The 24,599-nt window shown below is 41.7% G+C and overlaps 1 protein-coding gene and 1 long non-coding RNA gene across 3 annotated transcripts; one reads left to right on the forward strand and one right to left on the reverse strand.

Moving 5' to 3' along the window:
- The first annotated feature begins 1,809 nt into the window (after positions 1 to 1,809).
- Positions 1,810 to 22,961, forward strand: fyna (FYN proto-oncogene, Src family tyrosine kinase a). Its single transcript, XM_034575386.1, has 12 exons — positions 1,810 to 1,999; positions 12,126 to 12,376; positions 14,604 to 14,700; positions 15,320 to 15,418; positions 15,658 to 15,761; positions 16,446 to 16,595; positions 16,750 to 16,914; positions 18,062 to 18,241; positions 18,665 to 18,741; positions 19,351 to 19,504; positions 21,587 to 21,718; positions 22,552 to 22,961. Exons 2-12 carry the CDS (start codon positions 12,136 to 12,138, stop codon positions 22,758 to 22,760), a joined length of 1,608 nt encoding a protein of 535 aa, XP_034431277.1. The 5' UTR covers positions 1,810 to 1,999; positions 12,126 to 12,135; the 3' UTR covers positions 22,761 to 22,961.
- On the reverse strand, positions 6,672 to 23,951 carry LOC117755526. 2 transcript variants are annotated; one of them, XR_004612609.1, is made up of 4 exons: positions 23,786 to 23,951; positions 22,943 to 23,755; positions 20,157 to 20,189; positions 6,672 to 6,685 (listed from the first exon to the last, which is right to left on the reverse strand). It is a non-coding gene; the product is annotated as an uncharacterized LOC117755526 (long non-coding RNA). The 2 variants fall into 2 exon arrangements; XR_004612608.1 differs by lacking the exon at positions 6,672 to 6,685 and having other exon boundaries at positions 19,666 to 20,189.
- Between the last annotated feature and the right edge of the window lie 648 nt (positions 23,952 to 24,599).

A 24,599-nucleotide genomic window follows, 5' to 3' on the forward strand; every position in this document is an offset into this window, starting at 1 on the left:
TCTTGTAGTTAGTCATGTTGATTTCACATTTTCTGTTTTGGGGAAACATTATTGTCTTTATCGATCCGCCCACTACTGCCCCCCCCCTGCGCTGTATATTCATTCTCTATGTATTTATTGTTAAACTGTTCAAATAGATAATTTACAAATGACAAAATTACAGTCTGGTTGAAGGCTGGCGAAAGGCAGTGGCTGAATTTTGCTGGTGTTTTCCTCTTTCATTTTCTTGGTCAGCTTCCAGTGAGAGTAGTTAACACCTGAATATGAGTGTGTATGTGTGTGTGTGTGTGTGTGTGTGTGTGTGTGTGTGTGTGTGTGTGTGTGTGTGTGTGTGTGGTGTGTAGTGTGTAGTGTTAAACTCTACAAATAAAACCTCAGACCTCAGCAGGGGGATCCCACTTATTAACAAATTAACAGCCCCTCAGGCTCAAAGAAAAGGAAATCACCTGCTCTTGATTTGAGCTGGAACCAAATCTCTCATATTCTCAGACCTGCATGGTAAAAGCCACTGTTTTTAAAATCCACATTTCAAATAAAATAAAAATAAATACAGCAAATCGAACTCTACTTGAGTTAAACAAAAACAGACAATTTATCAATCTTGTCTTGTTTTTTTTTTTTCAATCACTCCAGAGAGGAGGCGGTGTCCTGCTACATATTGTAATATCTGATTGGCCGTAAATTCTGTCCATCAAATTTCTATGGTCGATGTGGATCCGCATCAGTCGGACGCAATAACATCTGCGTCAAGATAACGTACAGACACCGGAACACTGAAGGTTTGCATACCAAAATAAAATCCCCAAAGCTTTTATTATATTTGAAATGTTACATTGAGCATTCTTATTAAAACAGTGCGTTTAACTAAGCTATTTAACAAGGTCAAACCATCATTGCATTTATATTATTTTACACAGTTCTATCTGCTTTATTTGTACTATTTGTCTCTTTCAACTTATTTTTGAATTTTTACACGGATGCGTCCTTTTTTATTTCTTTCACCTCTTTGATCCTAACTCTTTATAATCTTATATTTTGCTTGAACATGGATTCAAACCGACTACCTCTCTGTGTATGAAATGTGCTGTATGAATAAAACTGCCCGGCCTTGTATAGATTAGCTTAAAGGTTCAGTGTGTAAGATTTAGGTGAAACAGATCTATTGGGAGAAATTGAATATGAAATAATCCTAGTGATGTTTTCACCAGTGTGTTTCATCTAAATTGTACTAATTGTTGTTTTCTTTACCCTAGAATGGGCCCTTTATATTTGAATACTTTATATTTACATCGGGAGTGGGTCCTCTTTACGAAGGCCACCATGTTTTTTACAGTAGCCCAAACTGGACAAACTAAACACCTTTTGAGTTTTTATCACAACTGAAGTCTACCACAGGTTCTCTTTCATGTTTGGAAAGGAAGGGTGAGGTGAGGGATGTTCAGCTGCAACATGCAACTTCACCACAAGATTTCACTAAATTCTACACACTGAACCTTTAAATAAATAAATTTCATTGTAATTCAAATAAATGTTGTTTTTCAAAAAATGCTTATCTTTGTTTTCACACACCTACATACTTCAAATTGTAAATATCCATCTATATTACACAATCATTTTCTAGTGTTTATAATATTTTCATATTTTATATTCATACTTGCACAAATTCCTTGTGTGTGTTTAAACCCCTCTTGGCAATAAACCCTGATTCTAATTGGGGATTCTCATTTATTTTCAATTACAAAAACCCAGATGGGAGTTTTCTCGTGAAGGGGACTCCCCGGATGTGGTGCGTGTTGCGATGCGCACCCTGACGCGCGTCGCCCTCGTCATCCTCTGTGCGCACGGCGGCGACAGGAGCTGAGGACTCGGCTGTAGAGACGACTCCTGCTCGCTCCGCGGCTCCGACCCAACGCTGACAGGGAAAGTGCGGACACGCCAGCGAGGCTCCTCCGCGAACGTCTCCCCGCACACTCCGATGGATTAATGTGATTTTTCTGCGGTAAGTTGCGTTTCTTTTCTGCCCCCCCACCACCCCTCTTCTCCTCCTCCTCCTCCGCCTGCGTTGAATTTCAATTGGTGCACCCGCCTGGTCCCCCCGGTTCTACAGCCAGATGGATTCCTGACGAGAGCGAGAGAGAGGAGATAAATAACACAGAGTAGGTTCACTGTGGACGATCTGCACATGTAGCTGTGATGGAGACACACACACACACAGACCCACACACACACCCAGATGCAGTGGTGGTGGTGGTGATGGTGTGTGTGTGTGTGTGTGTATTTGCGCTGTTGTGATTGTGGAGAGGCTCTTGTGTTGCAGCAGCAGAGATGGACGCGCTGCAGAACAGAGCTGACCACTGAGGCCACGCACGCACACACACACACACACACACACACACACACATACTCTCTCACACACACACACAGGGGCCTGCAGACAGCCTCCGATTTATTGATTTCCCCCTAAATAATTGTCACAGACTGTTGAAGGGAATCGCATCACCACGCTGTTAAATAGCAAATTAAAGCGGTGTCATAATCTGGTTATCTGAAGGGTCTGGAGGTGCAGCCATCCATCTTGGGTTGATATACTGTGTGTGTGTGTGTGTGTGTGTGTGTGTGTGTGTGTGTGTGTGTTGTGTGCGTGCGTGTGTGTGTGTGTGTGTGTGTGTGTGTGTGTGTGTGTTTGTTGTGAGGTCCTGAATCTGTTTACATAGTCACATTATGGGGACAAAAAACCAGTCCCCATAACATAGATCATTACAGTCTGAGGGGAAAACGTGTTTTAAGGTTGGGTTCAGGTTTATGTTCGGGTTTACATTAAGGTTAGGTTTACGTTTGGTTTAGGGTTTTGTTTAGGTTTACATTAAGGTTAGGGTTGGGTTTAGGTCAAGGTTAGCATATGGTGAGGTTAACGATAAGGTCAGGTTAGATTTATATTAATGTTAGTTTTAAATTTAGGTTAGGGTTAGGATTAGGATTATGTTTACATTAAGTTTAGTTTTCGGTTAAGGTTTAAGTTAACGTTAGGTTTACGTCGATGTAAGGTTATAGTGAGGTTAATGTTAAGGTTAGTTTTACGTTAAGGATATGTTAGGTTTAAATTAAGGTTAGTTTTAGGTTAAGGATATGTTAGGTTTATGTTAAGGTTAGGGTTAAGGTTAGACAAGTAGTAGCTATGCTTAAGTTTCCAGGAAGTCAATGCTGTGTGTTTGTTTACATGTGCAGTAACTCAAAGCAGCAGTTGTGTGTTGGTTTACAAACAGCAGCACAATGCAGTCTCTGCTCCATGACACAATCGTTGTGCGTGATGTGTGTCACCTTTGAATGAAAGGACTCACACACTGTGGTTCATGGACTATATACATTTCCCCTCAGGCCCTCTGTGTCCATACTGTCCAACCGTTACTCTGCAGACACGCAGACACGCAAGCAGTGAATCCTGGAATTTCAGGATGTCACGTTCCCATGAAATGTGTTTTCATAAAGGTGTAGATCTCAATAAAGGTCCAGTTGGTCAATTTATTTACAAGATATCTAGTAGTTGTTTTTGTGCCTCTCAAGAAATGTCACATAGAAGCCATGTAGAGTTCCAGATTGGTGGAATAGGCGAATGACACACATGTCATTGGAAACTACTTATATCCATAATTGTTCCAGTCATTTCTGAGGCAAAAATGCTTAACATTTGATCCTAAAATGACGATTTTCTGCTTCACTGTGTTTTAACATGATTGTAACCTCACTGTCTTTTGGCTTCGGTTTATTGGTCAAACAGAAAAAGACCTGTGAAGAGACCTCAGGGTGTAAGGAAATAGGGATGGACCTGTTTTGCTGTTTTCTTCTGTTTTGTTGAAGCAACAATTAATCAGTAGAATGGCCCACAGTAGAGCGCATACCTCCACCAAGGCCAAACAATCCTACACATGATTGTCTAGTTCTTATAGTATAAAAGAGGACATGGTCTGATAACCTAAATTATAAATCTTACATGATACATAGTCCAAGAAAGTTGAAAAAGACAATCCTGGCTGCCCAGGATACATCTCTCTACCAAGTTTGCGGGAAATTGGTTCAGTAGTTTTTACTTATTCCTGTGAACAAATAAACCAACAAACAGACATGGGTGAAAACGCAACATTCCTAAAAATACTCTATAGATTAATCAACCCCCTTTTTAAAGAATGGATTTATCTGCTGATAGGCGGCAGTGGCATGGTGGTGCAGCAAGAAGGTTCCGGTTCGAATCCCGGATTGGTAAAGTTTGCATGGTCGCCCTGTATCTGTGTGGGTTTTCTCCAGCTTCCTCCCACAGTCCAAACCCATGCAGATTGGAGTTACGTTAATTGGAGACTTCAAACTGCCCGTGAGTGTGAATGATTGTGAGAGTGATGTCTGTATGTTGGCCGTGCAACACACTGGCGATCTGTCCAGGGTTTATCGATGTCATCTGGGAGGGGCTCCAGCCCTCCCCATGACCCTCCAAGGATAAGCGGTATAGATAATGGATGGATGGATCTATCTGCAGATTATTTACTTGATGATGTAAATGCCCATCCCAGTTTCCAGATCGCAAGTTGACATGTTCAGATGTCTTGATTTGTGCAACCCAAAGATTTATGATACAAAGCCGAGAAAAGCGACACATGCTCACGTTCTGCTTAAAAATGATTTAATTCCTCCGATAGGCGTTAGATTTCTTTTCTGTCGACTGACTAATCCATTAATCAACTAAGTGCTGCAGCCCTACATGCAGCTGCTGTATGGCTATTTCCATTGGATCCGTGCACTGACCAATGCCCTCCACTGGCATGAGATTTGGAAAGAATGATGAAAAATCCCTCATTGTAGACTGACAGGCCCAAGCAGCGAGAATCTGCTCATGCTTCTGGAAAAAAAAAAGAAACAGAAACATTAGTTCAGGTTTCTCTAATTTGGCCTTTTATGCCATTCGGAAAATGTCTACGTACGAGGCACAAATCTCGCTGACTGACTGAATGGATGTTTACAATGGGCTCAGTGATTTAACAACATGACTCAACTGTGAACACTGTGACACCAAAAGCCCAGTAAGGCTTAAACCCACACATACATACTGTATGAAGCTCAGCTGTGGGTTTTATAACTAGCTTTGAAAGCCTTAACACTGTGTGTCATTGTGCAGATAATCATGCAGCGCAGTGAAATGTGGCCATTGTCTTGTTGTTGATACACTGAATGAACTCAGTTGTCCGACACAAGCAAATATTGTAACTATTCAGAGAATGGCAGCCATAAGGAGGAGAGTTGTTCTCGAGTCTAGTAAACACAGCAGCGGGTTTTGCATGATTTCAAATGGAGCACGTCCGATAAATGGTCCCCATTGGGTCATTTCATTAATGACGTATAACAGGTTTTATTGTGGTTGAATGAGGTCGTTATAAGTGGGAGGGCTGTGGGTGGTTTGACCTTGTGTTGTGGCGTGTCAATGATCTGAGTGTCCAGGGACCCCACACTTCAAGCTGAACAGGCCTGTCTTGTCTCGGATTACAGAATGATTGTGTTCTCTAAGTTCTCCGGGGATAAATAATGACGTTTGTTATGAGATGTAATAATCAGCTGAGCACATTATTACAGTTTCAGTCAAACTTCAAAGACTCTGTGCGGCCATTGTCTACTTTAGTGTGATCTTTGTTCAATACGCCAAGATCCTACAGTGCCTTGAAATTCAATCAAGCTGCACCAGGCACTCATAGATGTCCGTCCTTTTAAATATGGAGATAAGTGAAAATGTAAAAAAAAAGGCCATATCTCGCAATGCTTTGATCGGATCCGCACCAAAATTTAAAGGGTTACCTTTTTGGCCCATGTCCCATTCAAGTTTCATGGAAATCCGATCAGTATTTTCTCCCGTACTCCTGCTGACAAATAAACAAACCAACAGATGGAGGTGAAAACATAACCTCCCTGGTGTTGGTAATAAAGAACAGAAATAATATCAGGTCAGCTGGTTTTCAGTTTAACAGTGTGTCCCCATTAGAGAACATGAGTTGACCAGACAGATTAATCAATGTTTCAAATTAAGTTAGTTTCGTCCTATGCTTTATAAGAAATTAAAAAAACTGTGTAATGAAGTAGGGGAGGGATGAAGAACTATTTGAAAAAATATCAGAATAAGAAATTTGATACAAATACAAAAACAAAATCTATAAGCACTTCAACACTCTGCCCATATGCATGATTTGTGCGTAATGCAAATAGCTGTTAAAATATACATGTGCGGCTTGTATTGACTCCACAGGCCTTATTAGACATATGGTAATGAATTAGGGCTCCAGTTTATAACTATGTTAATAAGTTACATTAATATATATGTGTCATTTATATTTTCAATGATCGATCAGTTGTTAAGCTATATAATATAAAAGATCTGTGATAAATACCATCATGATTTGCCAGAGCTCAATGTGATGTCTTCAGATGCAGTTTTCTTTTCAATCAATAGTCCATTAATAACTCAGAAGCCAAAGATCTTTAATAAACAGTGTTTGCAATTTACAGAGAGAAAGAGCACATCATCACATTTGTGTTTCATGTTTTCCGTGTATTAACTATTAAACGCTTATACAGTTCAGAAAAATTTACATTTTTTGTTGATTGATTTAATCCATTAATAATCAGATGAATTAATCTCTACACACATGCAGATCTTTTACTCTCTGTCACACAACATCACGCTGCACATATGTCTGTTTCTCAGGCCTCATTGACCGTCTCCTGTTTAATCCATCAGTTCTGCTGTGTGACCCTGACATGTCTGTCTTTTTCATTTAGTTAGTTAGCTTCACTACAAATGGACGAGGATCTCATTATGGCTGCCAGCTCTGTGCGTGTGCGTGTGCGTGTGCGTGTGCCTGTGCGTGTGCGTGTGTGTGTGTGTGTGTGTGTGTGTGTGATAGTGTAGATGATTAACACTTGTGCCCGTACAGCATCAATATAAAGGCCTTCATTTCATAAATTAATTTCCATTTGAGCCCAGTGGTTGTGATTAATGTGGAGGCATTAACCTCGTCCTGTTGCTTTTTAATTTCATCATCTTCTTCCTCATTTTCTTTATCTTCTTTATCTTCTTCTTCATGTGTTTCCTAATCTTCTTCGTCTCCTTCGCCATCTTCCTGGCTGTTTTTTTTGTCTTTATCTTCTTTTTCTTCTTCTTCTGCTTCATCTTCCTTTTCATCCTCTTGATCTTCATCCTCTTATTCTTTTTCTTCTTCTTCATCTACTTTTTCTTCATCGTCTTCTTCTTCTCCTTTATCTTCATCTTCTTCGTCTTCTTAGTCTCCAGTCTTCACTTCCCGATGTGAACGAATCCTTCTACAGCGTTGATAAATCATATTTAACAGATTTGGACTGACATCCTTTCAGACTGCATCTTGAGCCAATCAAGATGAGGAGTTTTAGTGTGATGTGTGTGTGTGTGTGTGTGTGTGTGTGTGTGTGTGTGTGTGTGTGTGTGTGTGTGTGTGTGTGTGTGTGTGTGTGTGTGTGTGTGTGTGTGTGAAGTCAAGCCCACCCTCGCTCCCCCCTCTTATCTCCGCCTAGTGCTGTTAACTGTTACAAGACATTACGTGTCTCCGATCCCCATCCCCATCGGACCGCGCTTATCACGCCAGTGTGGTCCTCTCGGAGGCAGGCTGTTCATCTGGGCCTGAGAATAGCGTGATGAGCGGGGTCATGTGACACGCAGGCTTTGCCACGGAAAGGGAACGAGCCCCGTGGTTGTGATGCCTCCATGTGCTCATTTGTTGCGAGGAGAGAAATCGTTGTGCCACAGGTTGGGAGGGACCGAGCAAGCGAGCACGTCTCTGTGTGTCCGAAATGATGAAATGCAGGGAAAACACCCAACTCAGATCCAGGGCTTCGTCTTGCCACATTGAATCACAGAGATCTGAGAGCCACTGATGAATGGCTCCGACGCTCTTATTGTATTGAAAATGTGGCAAAGCTTCCTGTAGCTGTGGAACGCACTTCATGTTTCTGATCTCCAAAGATGGCGGATTTTATTGCACCTATGCAGCAGCTTCAGTCTCAACTCAGACGTGATTCATATGCAAATATTAACCGAGCGAACACTGTACATAAAAACAACACGTGAAGGGACCATGTGTATATAAACAATACAAGATGGCCTACTTCCCTGCAGCAGACACGTTACATGCTGGTGTATTAAAAGCGAGGCTCGTCTCAGGCCTTCTTACTTGAAGAGCAGGAAGATTTTTATAATCCCCACAGGCAGCACGACGACATGAGATCTCCCCTCATTTACTCTGATCCCTCCAGGAGTGGAGCCAGTGCTATTTCAATCACTGCCGTCAGAGTGTCCCAGTTCATGTTTGTATGTATGTGCGTATGTTTTGGTTTCAGACTCGTGCTCCCCTGTTTCCAACGCTCAGGAAAGTCGCTGTGTATCCTAAAGATTATTGCCTCCGCTTAAGAGGTTATTGTTGCATCTGCGTTTGTTTGTGTGTCTGTTAGTTTGCAGCATCGCACAAAAACTAATGGACTGATCTCCACTAAAACTTGGTGGAATGATGTGGTCAGAGATGAACCCATTTAATTTTGTTGCAGATCCGGATCAGGGAGCGGTTCCTGGATTTATTTTCTTCATCATTGCAGGACAGGGCGTTTCTATGATGTTTTCACTAATTTTCTAGGGAATAATTCATGCATCTGGATGAAAAGTGTCATATTTAGGGGACCAATTTCTATGAGTGTGTACAATTTGGTGCAGCTCAATTTAATTTAAGGGGACAGTTTCTGTCTCGCCAGAGGTATGTGCTCTACTGAGTGACATTCTCGTTTTTCCCCATCAAACTATCTATTGATTCTTTCTTGATTAATTGTCTAATCTATACAAAACAGCAGAATGTAAATGCCCATAATAATAATAATATCCCGACCCCATGGTGGTGCCTTCAAGGTCCAACCAACAGAGAGAAACTGCAATTCATCAAAAATGTTCACGTCTAATCAATAAGTTGTCCGACTGTTACGTTGTCATGTTGACAGTATAACTGTCATTTCTGTAGGTTTGGAGAGACGTGCTTTTCCACCTGAAATTTAAATTAGAGGCTTAACGTGTGTTTTTAAAGTCTATTTGTGCTGCAATAAAGAAGCTGCTGTACGATGTGAGGTGGTATTAAAGTCTAAAGTATTTTAGAGACGCTTTCATCGTCCTCCTCCTCCGTCTTGTGTTTCAGTCTGTGGGCTCAGCTTTGGTTGGAGCTCATACTGCAAAGCTACCGCCGGGCTCGTCTCTACTTCTGGGTACTTTATGGGGTTTTATTGGCAGTAATGAATTACAGTGTCCTCCCTCTCTCTGCAGTGGCTCCTATCTTTGAGTTAGTTAGGTGCGGAGTGAATATACTGTAGAGGACTGGAAATGTGCACAGGAGGTGAATTCTGTATTTGCTGGGCATGTATTTCATCTTTTAGATTTCATAAGACCTCTTTAACGCATTAATGACTTTTACTATACTGTAAAAAACGTTGGATATTTCATCAAGATCCAGGAATCATTCTTCACACTTTAGCAATGCTAAAGAAAGGAAACACCTCCATTTGATCGGATCTGCACCAAAATGTAATGGCCTGTTTCTTGGCTCATGTCCCATCCTTCCAACAAGTTCAGGATGTTTTTGTGTAATCCTGCTGACATCAAACCAACCAATGAACAGGGGCGATAACATAACCTTCTGGCGGAGGATATCATGACAACATGAAGCAGAAGTTTGGATTTTATATCAGTGCAGTTTGTTGTAAGTGGTGCTCAAATGATCTAAGACGCTTTGTGTTTTACTTTTTCCACAACTTGTTTGAAGGCATTTGAGACACTTGTCTTTACCCTGTTGCAGTGTGCAACAAGTTACACATGTGTTTGTGATGCTTCAGCCTTTTCTGGCTTGTAAATGTAAAACAGGCCTCAAGGAATTCAGTCATTTACTGTGTGTAGCTTTCCTTGTTACCAATTAAACTCTTGGAGACATGTCCTTCAAGACGTGTCTCTGTCTCCAAGAGAAAAGACTTCAAAAACCTGACATGATCGTTTCTGGATAGTTCCTCAGCCTGAAAAATTTAGTAATTTCAAGGGGTTCAATTTATATTTCCATTTTATTCATTACTTTGCTCATTGATAATTTGGTCCATAATTTAGAAAAATATTAATAAAACCACTTTACAAAGAACGATTCACATTTGAGAGGCTGGAATCTGTAGATTTGGGCAATTTCTTTCTTTAATTCTTAAACAATTGATGATGATCCAAATAATTGTTATCTTTATTCTATAAACTAATTCATGAACTGACTAACTGTGTGACCTCCAAATCAAAAGAGACTCAAAATATCCTCGGGCTCAAACTGTTCCCTTTAAATCATCTTCAGACGTGCGACGTTGCTGGTTATTTTTATCGATTATACATTTGTTCTTCCTAATGTTTTCCATCTATCTCACCGTGAAACACATTTCTCATTCGTCTTGTTCCATTATTTACCCGCCACATAAAAGAGGCACCACCTGTGAGTGCGCTGTTATCGTGGGTGTAAGTGAGTCTTTAGCTGGGTCAAGAGTTTCTCCCTCTCTTCCTCCATCTGCTGAAGCGCTGGCGTTTGCCCCGAGCGCCACTCCGGTAAACAAGTGTGTTTCCAATTAGCCGTTTCCGACGTCAGCTGGCCGCTAATGTTTGATGTCGGCGGCCTCCTCCTCCGCAGCCATGTTGCAACCAGCTTCAAGAGCTTTGAGATATAATATTTAACAGTTCTTCATCAAAATGTATTCAAACAACAAGATCTATGTTACGTATTTTGTTGACAATGTTCAAACCCAAAAGAAATCCCCAATTTTATTCAGGGTAACGAGACGTTTCATTTAGGTCGCCTCCTAATTGTGTCTTATCTGCTTTACCCGTGGTTTGATCCATCTCTGCTACAACTTCTGGGGACATGACAAATGAAAAACACACTGCGAGCCAGTTACCCAGTCAACTGATTTTTCCTTCCACTGTTTGAATTGGTCACATGTAATGGATTATTCATTGTCATTGTCTTTGTGTTCTGTCGCCGAAGCTCCCCCATTAAAGAGTAAATGGTAATGGGGGTGAAATCCCATGATCCTATGCTGCTTCACGCCATCATCAAACTAGTTCTTTTGTTATTGCTTTGGATTTAGAGACCCCTGAAGACATTTACTTTTCACATATGAAGAACACAGCTGGAGATGGTCCGGGTCAGATTCCTTCCCAACAACAGGAGCCTGACGTCTGCCCTCATCACCAAAAGCTCACATATCTTGTTGTCTTTGCAAGTTGACATCTTCGTCAGCATCTTCTACGTGTGTGACGCCTCTTTTTCATCCTGAGATATGTGTCTTCTTCTTGTTTTTTCTTTTGTTTTGCGTCCGTCGTGTGTTAGAAGCGTCATTTTGGTTTGAGAGCAGTTATATTGTAGGTTTAAAGTGGGGGGTGGACACAGCGAGGGGAAATGTGCATAACTGGGTCTATAGAGATAGTCAGGCTCTTTTTAATTGGTAAAGCCGACTGCCTCACTCATGACAGAAACTGCTTTAGCTTTGCTTCAGTCTCCCTCATGAGACTCCGTGTGTTTTATTTCTGTGCATTTAAACTCTGTGCTGTGAATCCATAGATGGGCGTGCGGCTCCTCGTAAAACAAACAAAAATAACGCGCATGCCAACTTGTAAATGCAATGGCCGGGTGTAAAGTGTGGTCGTGCAGTTAGAGGGAAAAGTAAACTATGATAATTAGTGCAGTTAAATTCTTTTATGGCAACCTTAACCTGGATATTCTCAGCACAAAGTGTCTCCCATCAACATCAGTTTGTACACAAACGCACACATTATCCTTACACTGCAGCTCTGTCACATTATGCTCCTCTGTTTAATTAGTAATGGACATTAAAGTATCGTGTTTAATTTCAGCCTAATTGAAAGATTCTTCATGAAGGCTCTGTCGCTCTCTGAGGAAGCTCTGAAATAATGGAATATTGAATCATAATTTCCCCAACGGAGACGGTATTTGGAGCTATTACTTTACCTTCGTGCTAATTCCGTCTCCTCTTTCTCTCTTCGCCCGCAGAGAGTAGAGGATGGGCTGCGTCCAATGTAAGGATAAAGAAGCAGCGAAACTCACTGATGACCGGGAGACCAGCGTCTCGCACAACTCGGGATACCGCTATGGGTCCGACCCCACGCCGCAGCACTACCCCAGCTTCTCCACCATCCCCAACTACAACAACTTCCACAACGCCGCCCAGCAGGGGGTGACCGTGTTCGGAGGGGTCCACACATCCTCGCAGTCTGGGACGCTGCGGTCTCGGGGAGGAACAGGTGAGGATTATATCTCCCTTTTCATCTGGGCTTCTAAGACAAGGTGACACTAACTTTGAGATATGTAGCTGTCATCAAACGGGGGTCGAATTACAAATGGAGCAATTAAAACGGAGAAATAAAACGTCTAAGTTGCAAAGTTGTCTCTGATTACCACTCTGATGGCTGGCTGATTTTTCTCCTTTGTGTGTGCTGATGTTGTGGCACTGCAATAAAGTCATCTCTCTGCTAAAGATGAATGTCCACTGGCTGCAAGTTAATGGAAAACAGAGTGACCTAAATTATCACCGGTGTTCTGCGAGGCACATCTGACGACCAGAGAGATCGGACATTGTGCTGAATAGTAAAAATGTGCTCCTGGGCCTGAGCAACGTGCATCACAGTCTCTTACTTAAGATTTTAAAGATGCATACCATGTGTGATGTATAAATTAACAGCATCTCAGCTACTTTGGGCCTGTTTTTTTGTTTCTTCTGAAGGTTGATCCCAGCTCAGATAAACACTCAGCAACTGCGGAGTCAGCAGAGTCAGTGTGTGTATGAATAAGAGATTACTCCAGGAGGGCAGCACAAAGAAACATGGAGGAGTTAAATTTAGAAAGCCTCTCAAATAAAAGTAAAGTGGGACAGAAGTTGAGCAGAGGCCTCGTCTGACCTCTGACGACTGCAGCATGTCGGCCTTTTGCTCATTGTAAAGCATGTTTTTCAGTTGGCGTTGCGTTAACAGGGAAATGTGCTGGGCCTCCTTGCAGCAGTTGTCCAGGGAGGATTCAGATCACATCAGAAAATGAAATCTTTTCACAGTTTCAGGCTTATTAAGAGATACGGGGACTCCAGGGCTGTTCCAGATCACATCAGATAAATTTGATTGCCCCCTAATCTGGACCAGCAGCGTTAACTGTTCACTCGGTCACAGACGATGCTTTGCCTGATAAAGAGGAGTCAGGTTTTATGGGGTTGTTAACAAAACAGGGACATTTATTTTCTTGCATGTTAAACATGCAACTATTATGTTTTTTGCCACTTGGGGGTAACTTGTTCCAAATTGATTGTTATAGCAATCGAGTTAACAAAGCGACATATTTACACATTCAACTAACACCAAGCAATGTTAGCATTTTATTTGGAGTTGTCCCAATCTTTACTCCTCATTTAGCTTGTTTATGTCTCCACTCACTCCTGAAGAAAATGTTTATATTTTTAGCTGCTGTTTTCCATCATCTTACAGCTCATTGCTTCTCGCTAGCTGTGACTGCTCGTCATGTAGTGTTGCTCGGGTAGTGCACGGTTCGTCTATTTTACTAAAACAGCTGCAAAAAGTAATATACAGAGGTTTCAGGCCATAAAACCAAAACAATCAGCTTAAAAATGCTTATATGTTAATGAAGTATTGATTAATGTAGCTTCAAAAGGCCCCAAAAATGTCATAAAGTAAATAGATTACTCACAATCTCTCAAACATAAGTTATGAATTATATATTATCACAAATAATAAAAACAGACCAAATTACTTTGGTTTCAATTGACACTGTAAAATATAAAATTCAAATAGCTGTAGAAAAATTATACCATTGATATTATAGTTCCCTATAAGCTTCACTTTCCCCTTGCTCTTCAGCATATTCACACAGCGGCCATTTTCATCAGACGTCGATCTCAGGGTGGGTTTGAGGTTTTGCTGAAACACGATGAGTCACTCTCAGCTGTCAATCATCATGACTTTTTATCCCATTTCTATAGCATTGAATAATTAATTAAAACCAAATGTAATGCAAAAATTTGCACTTACATATATGAGGGTGATAAGAACTACTGAAAATGACTGAAAATGTATTTGACGTGTATTTTAACTTTTTAGTTTGGTCCATGTCTCATCTACTAACATGGAGGAGTCAGGTTTTATTACCTATACGACAGCCAGCCACCAGGGGGTGATCAAGATGCTTTTGCTTCACTTTTTGGGTAGCTCTTGTGTCGTCCATCTTAACATTCTGTCCATGTCTGTCGTATGTTAAAGCACTTAAATGGAAAACATTAATACTTTAAACTGCGAGACTAAAATAAAGCAGCAGGTGTGATGTAAAGAGTAAATTAAGTGATTGTTATTGGTGTTATGTGACAAGCAGCCCATGTGTTGAACACATTAACAAACCACAATGAGAATCCCATCCATACAATTCATACCGTGCCGCTGTCAACACAACGCGTAACGCTTTGCCTCCCTGCAGGGGTGACTCTGTTTGTGGCTCTGTACGACTATGAAGCCAGGACCGAGGATGACCTCAGCTTCAGAAAGGGGGAGAGGTTCCAGATCCTCAACAGCACGTAAGTGTGAAAATATCTGCGTGACACCATTAGACAGGGTGGCGGTCGTGTTTTCCCCCTCTGTGGCGAAGGTCTGATTCCTGCGCTTTGAAAGGAAATGTTGTTTCCATCGACACAGATGGAGGAAACAAGTCTGTAATCTGTAGAAGACTTGACCTGGTTTATGCACGTTGTTACATTTAAGATCTGACAGATTTCTCCCATTGTAATGATGGCTGTCTCACTGTTTGCGTCACAGGAATAAAAAACATCTCGTTAGATTTGTGAGTAAGAAACAGAGACAGAGTGCGTCTGCTTTTATACAATAAAAATGTTGTTTTTCTAGTCTGTTTTTATTTGATTTCTAATGAGGTGTCAGACAAAGCCAATAAATGTGCATCCACTTGATTTAACTGGTTATTTGTGCATGAACAGGGTTTCTGCTGGGTCTTATAAAATCTAAAAATGCCTGAAATGTAATCATCCCGAAATTTAGGCCTGAAATAAATACCTCAAAATATGATGCACTAGGTTCAAACGCTGATGAAGTGTTCATCCTAATCTGTCTCTTTCTTCCTCCATCACTCTCTGTCGTCCTCCTCCTCCTCCTCCTCCTCCTCCTCCTCCTCCTCCTCCTCAGTGAGGGAGACTGGTGGGAGGCTCGTTCTCTCACTACAGGTGGAACTGGTTACATTCCCAGCAATTACGTAGCTCCGGTGGACTCCATCCAAGCTGAGGAGTGAGTAGAACTATCCCTTTTTTTTTTTTTTTACATAAGCAAACGCTCTCTCGCACTGTCTCAGCTTCAGCAGCAGAGATCACATCATAAATATTTCAGAGCTCATCTTGCTGCCTCTTTGTTAAATGTGGCATCGCAGCACGAATGGAAAGAAAGAGTTTACAATATTGGGGGAAAAAAACTCTGTTCAGACCAAATGTTTCTCTTCGTAGTTTGATCCCATGTTTTTCCCCCTGCAGCTGGTATTTTGGCAAATTAGGTCGAAAGGATGCAGAGAGGCAACTTCTCTCCAATGGCAACGCTAGAGGCACTTTCCTCATCCGTGAGAGTGAAACAACTAAAGGTACTTTCTGACTTTGCTGCTTCCAGCACGCCGACATGCTGAACGCTTTTAAACTTCAGGCAACGGGCCGACGTGTGAATAAATAAAGGTTTAGCAAAGTGCAAATTAGAAGCTGCTTATTTATAGAGGAGCTTGCGATGAAATCATCCGACATCGCAAATTAAAATTCAATTTATTTTCTCATGTCATTAGTTTGTCAGTTGCTCCACATTCATTGTCCTAAATCGTTTGCACATTGTGCTAAATATACACTGACACACATCACATGTTCTGTGATCCCTTAGGAAAACCAGCATGGTTTAGTGTTATCAGATATTTTCCTCCATATTACTTGAATTGGTCAGTTTAGTTTTTTATGTTTTGTGTTGACTGTCCGTCCTTCCCGTTCTTGTTAACAAGATTTCTCAACAACACCGTATAAACGATGACTTGGCCTCAAAGATGAACTGATTAGAATTTGGCGGTCAAAGTCACAGTGGCCTCACAAAACAGGGTTTTGGCCTCTTGAACATTTATATCTCATGTCTGCCTTTTAGAGATTTTCTTCAATATTTGACCATTTGTCACTTGGACGCAAAGATGAACTGATGAGTGGATTTCAGTGGTCAAAGGTTAAAGGTCACGGTGACCTCATATGAACTGCACTGGGTCGCTAATCCTACGTTATCCTTGTGTCTGTGCCAGGGGCCTACTCCCTCTCCATCCAGGACTGGGACGACGTCAAGGGAGATCATGTCAAACACTACAAGATTCGAAAGCTGGACAGTGGAGGCTACTACATCACCACCAGGGCCCAGTTTGAGACGCTGCAGCAGCTCGTACAGCACTACTCTGGTGAGAGTTATGGGCGGGGGGGGGGGGTGTACAGGAACTTCTTGACCTGACTGATCTACTCTATGTCTGCTTTCCCTCTCGTTTAAATTCCAATGTCATATGGTTTAATACTTCTTTAATATACTGATGAATTCCAACTGCGTGCTCGATCCAGCCAGGGCTGCAGGACTGTGCTGCCGCCTGATTGTTCCGTGCCACAAAGGCATGCCCCGTCTCACCGACCTGTCCGTCAAAACCAAAGACGTGTGGGAGATCCCGCGAGAGTCTCTGCAGCTCATCAAACGTCTCGGAAACGGCCAGTTCGGGGAGGTCTGGATGGGTGTGTACCGTTTTATTGTCGAGCTCTTTTGGCACAAATGGAAAAGAATTGTACAGCTGTGAGCAATGTTGCAAAACATTCTGTGTGTGTTGGATCATTAAAAACGAACACCCAGCTAATGTTACCCACAGGGAGGGGTGTTTGCTCTGCATGATCTCAGTCCATATTAACTGGATCAAGATTGTTCCATGGTTTCTGATTGGACTCAGGATCTGAACCGGCCTTTTAGACCAGTTAAAACTTGGTATATGTCAACTCTTATGTCTCTGACATGTTCTTTTACTTCATTTGAGTTCAGTAAAACTTAATTTGTCCCACATTGTCCCCGGGCAGTAACAGGCTCTATGCGTGTCGGATTTGCTGCTTTGCTTCCAAAAACATGGATTAATCCGAATCCAAGAGTGTCCAAATGTTTCTCTTCTAGCTTGAAGTTGAAGTCCTGAAAACTAGTTTGACATTATTTTATCAACATTTAAAGCACAGTGTTTACAGAGAGATGCCAGTTTAGCAGTGACCACTCGTTAGTGTCGTCTTGTGTTAGACTCTGTGAGGGACAATATTTTGGGGCTTTCGGTGGAGACAGTGGGTTTCTGGGCCTAGACTCCATCTTCCGTACACTGTTCACAGTCCAACTATAGTTTCCTTGATCACACAAGTGGAATGTTTCTCCAAAGAGCAATACTTGTTTAGGTGTTTTAGCTCCAGACGACATTTTGGCTTATCTCTATTAACAGCAATCAATTAAAAAGTCGATGCATTTCAGTCAGTGTGTTCCGCCTCTTTTGTTCTCTACACAGACTGTTTGCCTGCTCAAACGTGATTGGTCAAACTAGAAACAGAAACAAGAAGGCTTCTGACCAAAATATCTTGTCCTTCACCTACAGAATCTATTTATAGAGATTACCCTTCGTATAAAGTTACACAGATATTACAATCTCAAGGTAACTGATAACTTCAGTAGATTTCAACAACACATTTTACTTTCATGTCCTGTCATACCTCTGATATTTCATTTTGTCAGACTCTGAATCATAATTTTTTAATTTGACAAAAATCTCACTTTGGCATTTCTGCAGGGTTTTATTTCCAATCATTAATCTTTTGTAAATTAAATTTTAACAACCTCGTAAATTTCCTTTCTCGTCAGGCACGTGGAACGGCACCACCAAAGTGGCAGTGAAGACCCTGAAGCCCGGCACCATGTCGCCCGAGTCCTTCCTGGAGGAGGCTCAGATCATGAAGAAGCTCCGACACGACAAACTGGTGCAGCTGTACGCCGTGGTGTCCGAAGAACCCATCTATATCGTCACCGAGTACATGAGCAAAGGTAGAAGCTCAGTTTAAAGTCACACTATGAATATTGCATATCCATATGTGCACACACCTACACAGTGTGTGCATAATTTACACATCTGCATGGACAGTGCAGTATGTGTTCTTCCTCATCGCGTGCTGCTCATTCCCATGTACACTGTAGAAAACACAATTTCAACACAGCCATACAAACACAGGTGTGGTTTTAGCTGGAGAGATTTAGCTCAGAAACACTGAGATCCTCGGTTACCACAGTAATAACTAACAAATAAATATCTGAACCAAGTGTAACGTGTGGCAGGAATCCCAGAATTGATGTCACGTTAACGACAACATGTTGTTTCAGTTTTGATCCAAATCCGAGTTGAGTTCGAGCAGCTGAAACAGCACAATCCATTCGTTTCATCTGTTTTCTTTCTTTTTTTTCCTTTTTCAGGGAGTTTGCTCGAATTCATGAAGGACGGAGAAGGACGAGGTCTGAAGCTGCCAAATCTAGTGGACATGGCAGCTCAGGTACGACGCCGAATATGATCCGACATCTTTTAAGAGCGTTATCCACTTTAAACAGACCCAGCTGTTAGCAGTGAGTTTCATTAGGGCACTTCTCACATCAGCAGAACGAAATGACAGAACTTTAAGTTACACATTGGTTGCTCTGTGATCACTTTATACCAAGATGTGGACAAATGGACAACAGGTTATGTAAAATTTGCGCAGATTGTATTTTATTCTGAAGCCTTAACTCATCACTTCCTGTTGGTTGATAAGAAATTGTACCTCACACTTTTTTTTGGGGGGGGGAATCTATGGGTCTTCAGTCCTGGTTTTTCGTAGGCTGATGAAATGAATGTAACGTGCTGGGGTTTCCACATGTCCGTCCTTCATCAACATAAGTATGAACCTTACCAAGCCTGGTTGAAAGGCGCCAATCTTATCATACATAAACAAAATAGAGGCCACGCGTACATGTCACATATGAGTTGAGTCCGTAGGAGGAGCACGACTCAACCAACCTGAGAGAAACATGGCGCCACCAGATGAGGCTAAATTCGTATTTGGCCCAGATTCGATCACCTTGAAAGTCTTTGTTGATATTTACGTTACATAAATCTTGTTTCCCAGGTGGCAGCAGGCATGGCGTATATTGAGAGGATGAACTACATCCATCGAGACCTGCGCTCTGCCAATATCCTAGTCGGAGAAAGTCTGGTGTGCAAGATCGCTGACTTCGGATTGGCCCGACTCATCGAGGACAATGAATACACAGCCAGACAAGGTAGACTGGTTCCACTGGGTCACACCAGCTTCTTGTAAATCCATCATAAAATAGATTGATTCACTAATTTGTGCTGCACCAATGAAACAGTTTTGGCTTAGGAAGACGGATGTGGTTGCTAGGAAACATCCGAAGTGCTGTCCAATGAAAAACAATCAACTATGTAAACAGGAAGTCACTGTAGCATCACAAGCTGGGACAAAACTTACAAAAATAAAAGTTGCTAGATTGATAAAATTGAAGTTGAAATCATATTCCTTCTCCAAATCTTTCAGTGTTGTAATTATTACTCAGCAAACACTTAAACAACACTTATCAAACACTTATTATAACTCGGGAATTACAATAAAGCTGCAACCAGCAGCCACAGTTTAATAAGAAACACTTTTTATTCATTGATCCCACTCTGGAAATGTTTTTCTTTCTTTTATAGCACGTTGACGGAATAGAGATTAACTTCTGACCCGTTCATTTGCTTTATCCGTTGTCTGACTTTAACCTTTCTGCAGCCGCCTCTTCGTCTCTCACCACAGCATCTTCTAAAAACCTCATCGTCAGAGGAAAAAGTCAGCGGGCTGGCAGATGACTTATTCCATGCAGTCAATTCCAAAACACATGTTACACACACACACACACACACACACACACACACACACACACACACACACACACACACACACACACTCTCATAAGAACACATGCTAATGTTCAGAATAATTACAGTAAATGGGTGGGAATATGTCCCGGTGACACCAGTGGAAAACAGCAGTATGTGTGGTTACACTGTGGCACCGAGACAACAGAATATCACATTCACAAAGGGCACAGTGCAGACTTAAGACAGAGCCCATGTTAAATACACAAATCAATCTGTCACTGTGTATCTTGTTTGAAAGAATCACACAGACGTCGCACAAGGGGGACGTCCACACTAGTTAGTCACTCTGTCAACACGCTGGATCGCTTGTTAGCGTTTTAAATGTTTACTTCGTTCTGTGCCCAATGCAAACGAAGATGAGGAGAGATAATGGAATCTTTCCTTTTTTATTCCCTGGTGACATGTTGCCATGTTCTCACGTCTCTGCACTAATGAAATATCAGATGAAGGAATAAATCCTTACAGACAGGCTGACCTACTTCCTCCTCAGGATGTTGCTTTAATTATCTCTGACACGGAGGTTATGTTTTCACCCCTGTCTATTGCTTTGTTTGTTTGTTTGTTCTTTTACGCAGAAAGTGCGTAATCCAAATTTCCCCAAAACTTGTTGATGTGACTTAGGTCAAGAAAAATTCCAGTAAAATTTGTGGTGGATCGAGGCAAAGGGGCGGGTCCAGAATTTCTTTTGGGACTTTCTTTAACATCTTCTTTTAACCTTTTTGTTACATTCTTACCAATTTCTCAGAAAATAATTCATGTATCTTCCCGTTCATCCATCCGATAAGATGAACCTTTATTAAACTTGCCTGAAGGGAAATTCTAATTTGACAAAGTAACAAAAAAGAGTTGCAACACAACAAACAATAGAAATAAGCATAAAAACTGAATCCAAATTGTAATATACAATATTTGCAAGCTATCATTCTTGGAGTTTTATCAGTGGTTTTCTTTACTGTACATCCTTTGTGAGTGGGGGGGGAGTACACCCCAGACTGGGGTGGAAACGATCAGTCTAAGGACAATTAAGAGTCCTCAGTTAACCCAACTCAAATCTGCATGACTATGGACTGTGGGCGAAGGAAGGACAACCTGGAGAAATCCCACAAAGAAACAAGGAGACCATGCAAACTCCATACAGAAAGACCTTAGCTGAACCAGGTTTCAAACCAAGAGGCAAATGTGCAAACTGCTGCACCACCACGCCGCCCTGCATGGATCTTAATGAAAGAAATCAGGCATATTTAGGGAACTGATTTCTATGATTGTGTGTAGTTAGGTGCAGCTTGATTAAGATTTAAGGGGCCTTATGGGCCTTTGTGGAGGTTTAAACTCAACTGAGTTCCATTCTATGTCTCTGTCTTTCTGCTGAAATCACAACATTGGCGTAGCAAAAATCTCAAGCATCTTTTCGGAATTTCTTTCAGGGGCCAAGTTTCCCATCAAGTGGACGGCTCCTGAAGCCGCTCTTTACGGGAAATTCACCATCAAGTCCGACGTGTGGTCGTTCGGCATCCTGCTGACGGAGCTGGTGACAAAGGGCAGAGTGCCCTATCCAGGTGAGTGTGTCCAGCCCAGTGGATTATGTAATCACATCTCATTTCTAATCATGTTTGATTAATGCAGCGTGCGTGTGAGTCTTCTGAGACAACAGCCATGGTTCTGTATGCTAAAAAAAACCCAGCACGTTGCATAATTCACATTACGTTGTGCATAATCCAGAGAATTGTTCCAGCCGACTGTGACAACATGTGAAATGAGTCTGTGTTCATCTGCTCCCATACGCATTAAACTGAAGTCTCCTGCATGAGGAGCAGAATAACAGAAGAGAAGAAAGAGCTGCATTTTTTAAATTAAAGAATTATTATAAACCCATTAGCATGGGGGGTTAATGAGCTTTTTCATGTATGGACACTGGTTTAATTTTCTTCTAAGCTCAGCGATATAAACCATTCAAAATGAAATATATAAAAATATAATAAATATAATGTCATCAGAGTTTTGTTATTATTTTATTATGTATGTATTAAGAGACCCCTAGTGGCCAGAGTTACATATTGTCATTATAAATATATAGATTGAAACTGCACTGGTTTGCAGAGACATATAACAGCAGGCCGGTAATTCTAGTCTGTTAGTATTTAGCTGATATATATTCTTATCAGTTTTATTTTTTAACTTAAATATATATTGGTGGACAATGTGATAAAAATAAAATGAAGTAAATTAAATCTGTAGAACTCTCAGTCAATCCCATAATCAATTTTGGTGGAGTTGTAAAAAATATCCAAACAATGTGAAATGTCCAGAAATACAAGGCAGTTACATCAGGGTGAGGTAGTTGTTGGCAGGCTGCGTTGTCAGTGAGGTTTATCTGCGTTCCTCCCTCCAGGCATGAACAACCGCGAGGTGCTGGAGCAGGTGGAGCGAGGCTACCGAATGCCGTGCCCGCAGGACTGCCCCGTGTCGCTGCACGAGCTGATGGTGCAGTGCTGGAAGAAGGACCCGGAGGAGAGGCCGACCTTTGAGTACCTGCAGGCGTTTTTGGAGGACTACTTCACTGCCACTGAGCCCCAGTACCAGCCAGGGGATAATCTCTGAGCACCGCCAGCCTCAACTCATGTCATTTCACCGGCTCTCCACTAGAGAGAGCCAGACTCCACGTTATTCTCTCTCTCTCTCTCATCCTGTGGCTCTAACCATCTCAAAGGCTCATCGACTGACTTCTTGACTTCCAAGCTTCACACATGCACACACACACGGACATACACACACTTGCATACACACACACATGCACACACAGGGACGGACTGCTGTCAGCAAAATGACCATCACTTCAGTGGATGTTTTGTGAGGTGGGAGGGGCGTTTGAGATGAAATGACTTGCCATGGATGAACCAGATAAGTTGTGTAACTTGTATGTAGTGTAAATACAAAATGCTTGTTTACTTATCTCTTTTTTTTTTGTTTGTTTGTTTCCTTTTATATTACTTTTGATATTTTGGAAAATATGTGGGTTTTCTTTTTTAATCCAAGGTTAAAAGTTATTTCAGATTTACGGCTCGTAGAGGAATTGCGTGAGGCTCACAGTTGGTAACAAATCGTGGCACATGATAATTGTAGGAATGCTAATAGTTAGTCATCATGGACCGAGATCTCTCAGAGGTTTTTCTGGGAGTCCACTGACCTTTTTTACGAGGTTAATCTTGACAATACTCCTCTCTCCTCTTCTCAAGGAACTTAGATGTACTTATAACACCTGTTCTTGCCTTTTCATGTTTAGTAATATCTCTTCTAACGTAAGGGAATGCCTTCATGCTTTCTACACACTAACGTAGTGCGTCATGGACTCTTCCACCCAAACTCTGTGCAGCATCTTGCACTGATATCGAGTGCATTCATTGCATTTCAGCTTCGGCCAAATGATTTTTAAGAATCGGCTTAAAGTAACTTTTAGTTTAGCTTAATCCACGTGGGGGGGGGGCTGACGTCCTTTCTCGACTGCAACCATTGTTTTCGGGCTGACTGCTTATTATACTGACAATGTTTTAAAAATGTATGTTTCATTAGCGAATGGCAGCAGGCTGTGTAAGAACCTGTCTTCTCGCTTCAGCGGCCAAACAAACTGCCACTTCACGAGACGGGAATGAAGGATGTGTTACTTGTGTTTGTCCCTCCATGATGTGTTCCTGGAAATAACATGTTGTTTACAAGACCAAACGTGTGTGTGACTTTTTTGTGTTATTTTGCTCAGCATCACGGTCAGTCCTATGTGTCCTCTACGCAACACGGTTATGTGATTCGCCCGGAGAAATGTGCAGCTCCGGACGACGGTTTTATCATCCTCAAGTATCCCACTTCTCCCCCCCCCCCCCCCCCCCCCCCCCCCCCGCCTGAGAAGCAGCATTCCAGGACAAGGCACCTCGTCTGTGTGTATTCATGTTGATTTTCCATGAGCAAAAAACTAGATTTTGTACGACATATTAACCCTAATTCAGTAGAACACCAACTGTTTTTTTTTTTGGTCTCTCTGCATTATTTATTGTCTCTGTCTGTTACTTGTACACAGCTGGTTTTGAAATAAACAATCTTGCCATCATCAGCCTGTGACTTGGAAACAATAAACACTTGTCAGTAACTGTTACTTTCTCCGGAAAAAACGTTTAACACCATAGGGCCAATGTTCCCCACCAGCTCTGTGTACATACATGCAGCTCAAACGACGTGTGACGTGTCCGGGGGAGCGATTGAGTTATTCTGGTTTTCCTTCAGTCTGGACTTGACACAAAGATAACGTGACTGAACTCACCGTGTATGCAAATCACTTTGTAAGTGCCCAACAGCCATCTGCGGTACATTGAATGATTTAATGCTTGTTTAATTACCTCAGCCAAGGAGGTTTTGTTTCAGTCTGGATTTGTTAGTGAGTTACACAATAAC

This window comes from Hippoglossus hippoglossus, chromosome 22, assembly GCF_009819705.1.
Source record: "Hippoglossus hippoglossus isolate fHipHip1 chromosome 22, fHipHip1.pri, whole genome shotgun sequence".
In the NCBI taxonomy this organism is placed as follows: Eukaryota; Metazoa; Chordata; class Actinopteri; order Pleuronectiformes; family Pleuronectidae; genus Hippoglossus; species Hippoglossus hippoglossus.